At 41.6% G+C, this 5,832-nt stretch overlaps 1 protein-coding gene across 1 annotated transcript; it reads left to right on the top strand.

The window, feature by feature from the left end:
* The first annotated feature begins 204 nt into the window (after positions 1-204).
* LOC149165096 (uncharacterized) lies at positions 205-1,604 on the top strand. Its single transcript, XM_089429704.1, has 3 exons — positions 205-696; positions 819-911; positions 1,065-1,604. Exons 1-3 carry the CDS (start codon positions 205-207, stop codon positions 1,602-1,604), a joined length of 1,125 nt encoding a protein of 374 aa, XP_089285830.1.
* Positions 1,605-5,832: the final 4,228 nt, after the last annotated feature.

The following is a 5,832-nucleotide window of genomic DNA, read 5'->3' as shown; positions in this document are numbered from 1 at the left end:
AACACTATAAATCTTATAGGTGAGCGTAAATTTAATGACAAGATAGATAGGAACAACTCCAATAGCTTTGATACTCAATTTAGGATAAAATCCAATGAAATGAAGGATGGAGATAGTAAAGAGTGTGGAATTGATAAGTCAATTTTTGGTAAAGATTTGGGGATTATGGATAATAGTGTCTCGAATATAAGGGTTTAAAAACTAATGCCTGGTAAGAAGGTTATTAATCTTTCTTCCTCAGTGCTCACTCCTGAAGAAATTAATACTCTTAGAAAAGGCTTGGGATTCGCAGTCTCTCCCAAGGACATTCCATCTGAAAGCATCATTTGCAACATTGAGAATGGGACTCAAGGCCTTTCATTATATGACAAGGAAGTATTAAGACAAGAGTGCTCCCTTACAATAATGAAAGCTAAGCCACCAAAGGGTAATTTAAATAAGGAAGGGCAGGTTGCTCTTAGGTCACTTCGTAATAATGATAAGATAGTGGTGCTTAAGGCTGATAAAGGAGGAGCAACTGTTGTTTTAGATAAGGATGACTATATTCATAAAATGAACGAACATTTAAATTGTGGTCTAAGTTATAGAAGACTTAACTCTAACCCTATTCCTAAGGTTATAAAACAAGTTAAGAAGGCTATCATAGGATCGAGCCTTGAAGAAAAAATGAAAAAGAAGTTGATTCCATCCTTTGAGGTTATACCTCAAATCTATGGATTACCAAAAATACATAAGGAGGGGATCCCTCTTAGACCAATAGTCAACACCATTGGTTCCCCACCTATGAATTAGCTAAATATGTAGCTAAAATCTTGAAGCCTCTAGTTGGAAACACAGACTCTTTTATAAAGGACTCTAATGATTTTGTAAAACTCATCAAGAATGAAAGGGTTGATAAGGATGATATTTTGGTAAGTTTTGATGTTGTTTCTTTATTTACAAAGATTCCTCTTGATGAAGTTGTTCATGTTATAAAAGAAGTCATTGATCCAAAAACAACAAAACTTGCGGAAATCTGTTTGTGTTCCACTTTCTTCAGTTTTCAAGACAATTATTATGAGCAGATATCGGGAGTCACCATGGGATCCCCGCTTTCACCTATTGTCGCCAACTTATATATGGAGTACTTTGAAAGGAAAGCCCTTGACTCATACCCTTTGAAACCGGCATGGTGGAAGAGATTTGTTGATGACACCAACTTAAAATGGACTCATGGCAAGGCTGAGCTTGAGAAGTTTTTTAATCATCTAAACTCGATATCATCTGAAATCAAGTTCACTATGGAGCTTGAAGAAAATGGTAAAATTCCTTTTCTAGATGTCCTGGTTAGTAGAAAGGAGGATGGTACTTTGGGACACCAGGCATTTAGAAAGAAAACGCATATAGAAAACTATCTTCATGCTGATTCATACCATCATCCATCCCAAAAATTTGGCTTCTTAAACACTCTTGCTGTTAGAGCTCTTAGAATTTCAGACTCTGATCACCTTAATGAAGAAATTAAGCACTTAACCTCTGTTTTTAAGGATATAGGATACAAGGAGTTTAATATCAAGAAAGCTATAAAAAGGGCTCAAGAAAAGGTCCTCTCCAAGGGTCCCTGAGAAAACTATGGGAAAGAAAATTGCGGGAAGGTATACCTTCCATTCATTTAAGGGGTTACAAATAAAATTGCTAAGATCTTAAGGAAGAAGGACATATTCACTCAATTTACAACATGTCGAATGATTAGGTAGAAAATGAAGTCAGTTAAGGATAACTTTGATCGTCAACAGCTCAAGCGTGTGTATAAGATTGATTGCTCATACAACAAAAGCTATATTGGAGAGACAGGGTAGTCTTTGAAAACAAGACTTAAAGAGCACGGTGATGATATTAAGAATGGGAGATCTCGTACATTAGCCCTTGCGGAACACTCCTCCAAAACCAAGCATCATGTGTGTATGGAAAAAGCCAGAATTATTGCAAGAGAATATCATTATCAAAAGAGGAAAATCAGAGAGGCTATTGAAATTATGAAGCTTCCACATAACGTCAACAGGGACAATGGGAATGAGATTAGAGGAAACTGGCTCCCCTTGATTAAACATATCAATCTTTCCAGATCTTTCGAGGTATAGTATCACTCGTATTTCCCTTCCCCTTAATTACTAGCATCTCTTAGTTAATTAGTTAATCAAGTAAATAAAAAATTAAAAATAAATAATAATAATAATAATAAAAATTAAAATAAAATAAAATAAAAATTTTAATAATAAGAATTAATAATTATTTAATTGAAATAAACAAATAAATGATTATTATTAATAATAGATAAATGACTTCCCTGAGCTGCGCGTAGACTAGGCCCTGCGCCGTCTTGGTTCTCTCCTCGGCCTCCTTGCGCTGCATGCAGTGTCTGGCCCTCGCCTCATGATCGGATCGCCTCTGGATTGTGCTCAACGAAGATTTATTCACCTGAGGAATTGAACCGAGAGCGATCGTGAGCTGCGCATAGACCAGGCCCTGCGCCGTCCTGGTTCTCTCCTTGGCCTCCCAGTGCTGCATGCAGTGGTTGGCCCTCGCCTCAGGATCGGATCGCCTCTGGATCGGATCGGAGTTCGCCCTGCGTGACTGATCATCTGCATGTTAGGATCACCCAGCTTCAGATCGGACTCGCATTCCAGAGCCTCTGCATGCTGCAAATGGAAGTTGTTGGGCTCTGACCCCCCAGCTTTCTCAATGGAGGGGTTGGGCTCCCCTCAGTCCCCGCCTCCCCCGCCGAGATCGCCAGCTGAGGCCTTCTCTCAGCTCCTGGCTGGCCTCCCAAAGAAGAAGACCTCAGAGGCAGCGAAGTTTGTTAAAAGATTAGATGAAATCCCGGTGATCTCCCTTCCTCCTGAAACCCCAATCCAAGTCGCATTGTCGTTAGCCGATCGGGCTCTCATCGGCCAGTTTACGGGTTTATGGCCATCTCCAAAGTCCACCGAGAACTGGGTTAACAGAAATTGGGCGCCGCTTATTAAAGAAAATGTCACCTCATACTTTCTGGGAAGGGGATTCTTCCTGTTTGAATTCACAGCTAAAGAAGACAAGGAGTTGATCTTCCAAAATGGCCCCTATTTCATGGGTCCTCAGGGATTGTACCTAAACAACTAGACCCCAGACTTTGATCCGACAGTCGACGTTCCCAAAGCAGTCCCGGTTTGGGTCAGGCTCCCAAATCTCCCGGTTCACTGTTGGAACTGGGATTCATTGAGGCATATTGGCAACGCCCTAGGAAAATTCATAGACCGAGCCAACAACAAAGACCAATATGACTGCGCCAGGATTTGCGTAGAGGTGGATCTGGAGGAAGGGCTACCGGAGGCCATTACCCTAAAGGTCGGAAGCTGGTCGCACCTTCAGAAATTGGATTATGAACAGTTGCCCTTCAAATGTCGGAAATGCCACGTCTATGGGCATTTCGCCAGAGATTGCCCTTCCAGCAACGAGACAGCGCAAGGGAAGGAGGATGGATGGAATCAAGTCAAGAGATCCAAAGCTCACCCAAAAACTCAGAAACAGGGAGGCCCCTCTGGCAAAGGGAACCAGCAGAATCCCACTCATCAGAATCCAACAAAGACTGTGTCAGAAAACAAGTTCGATCCTCTGAGTTCGCAAACAGAGGGCACCAAGGAGATTGAGATCCAAAAAGAATCAGAAATGGTCCAGGAGACTGAAGGTCTAACCACAGCTCCTCCAGAAAAAGGTAATCCCACTCCCTCCTCCAAAGACAACGGAAAGAACCTAGTAGTGGAGGAAGAAGAACCTGAAACAGAAGAGTCAGAAGAGGAAGGGGAAAGAGGTGAGTCTCAAACTTCAGTAAGAAGATCCACTAGAGGACGGAAAACGGATAAAGAAAAAAGGGAACAGGAAACCTTACAGAGAAAAACTTCAGGGCAGCCAACCAACATTGGAAAAACTGCTGGCACTAAAGGCAAAGATGTTGAAAAGTTAGTACCAAGGCTCCAAGGGAGCCCATCAGAAACATAAATAATGAAGATTATCTCCTGGAACTGCAGAGGTATGGGGAGAAAAACTAAGGAAGAAGCAATCGGAAATTTAATTAGAACAGAAACCCCAGACATCCTTCTGGTCCAGGAGACAAAGCTGGAAGACACCGTCTTCATCCAAGCAAGTAAGAAAATCTGGTATAAAAGTGAAGCAAGAGCAATCTCTGCTCGAGGTGCCTCGGGAGGAATTTCCACTGTATGGAATATGAGTAAATTTGCAGTCATATTCGAGGTCAAAAACACCCACTGGTTACTGCTGAAAATGCAGAACTTAGTCACTAATGAATTTTTTTGTCTGTTTAATGTTTACTCTCCAACAATCGTTGGGGACAAAAAAATGCTTTGGGATTCCATAAGACAACAAGCCGATTTGGTAAACATGGAGAACATCATAATAGCTGGAGATCTCAATCTCACTCTTCATTCTTCTGAAAAAAGTGGAGGTAGCATAGTGCGAGACTCAGCAAGGGAATGGGTAGAGGACATCTTGCAGGATTGGGACATGCTGGATATCAAACCCTCTTCCGGTAAGTACTCGTGGTCTAATACAAGATTAGGTCTGAGCCATATAGCCGCCAGGCTAGATAGATTCTTTATTCAAAGTTCTTTTTTGCTGTTAGGACTAGAACCTCGAATGCTCATTCTACCTAACAGCATTTCGGACCACAAGCCCATTAAACTTGAGTTTCTAGCCCATTTGGATCTGGGTCCTATTCCTTTCCGCTTCAGCCCGCTTTGGATTAAGGAGCCAGAATTTATGCAAATCGTCAAGGAGAGTTGGAACCAGGCGGTCAGAGGCTCACCATTCTATATATGGGAAGAAAAGCTCAGAAGATTAAAAGGGGATCTCAAAAGATGGGCAAAAACGCTGTCTAATCCGACCACAGAAAGAAAATCCTTGAAAATCTTGCTGGATTCCCACCAAAAGAGCATGGAGAAGGACACTATTACTGAGGAGGTGATTGAACAGGAATCTCATTTGCAGCAAAGCTACCACAGGGCCTGCCTAGCTGAAGAAGAATTCTGGAGGCTGAAATCCCGCAATCTCTGGCTCAAAGCTGGGGATAGGAATACCGCCTTTTTTCATAAGCAAACACTGGTAAGGAAATGCCATAACTCCATTTCTGAGATCAAAGCTGACAATGTTACTCATAAAGATTTTGAATATATAAAGAAAACAACGTTCTTACACTTCCAAAGCTTGTATAGTGAGGACAAGGACCTGAACCAAAACTCAGATCTTCTAGATGTTGTACCCTCTTTAATAAATCAGCAAACAAAGGAATCTCTTGAGGCCAAAATCACCAAAGAAGAAGTGGAAAAAGCCCTTTTTGATATGGATCCGGACAAGGCCCCGGGGCCGGATGGATTCACAGCTAGATTTCTTCAAGCTTGCTGGCTGATTATAGAAAAGGACTTGCTCAGAATGGTGCAAAAATCTCAGAACACTCAGAAGATAGGAGGCAGCACCAACTCTGCGTTCTTAGCCCTTATCCCCAAGGAAAAAGGCGCCAACACCTTCAGCAGATTTCGCCCGATCTCACTTTGCAACATTGGGTACAAAATAATTACCAGAATCATAGCAAATCGATTGAAGCCCATACTCCCTAAAATAATTCTTGAGAATCAAGGAGGCTTCATCCAAGGAAGGCAGATCGTGGACAACTATCTTCTCGTCCAAGAGGCAATTCACTCAAGTCTTCGGCGAAAAGAGAAAGGTATGGCTATCAAACTCGACTTAGCCAATGCATTTGATAGAGTAAATCATAGTTTTCTGTTAAATGTTATGAATAAATTC

This window comes from Pinus tabuliformis, chromosome 5_1 (assembly GCF_031772625.1).
Source record: "Pinus tabuliformis cultivar Carrire ecotype Pingquan chromosome 5_1, CPIR1, whole genome shotgun sequence".
Lineage (NCBI taxonomy): Eukaryota > Viridiplantae > Streptophyta > Pinopsida > Pinales > Pinaceae > Pinus > Pinus tabuliformis.
This window is presented reverse-complemented; position numbering and strand designations above follow the sequence as displayed.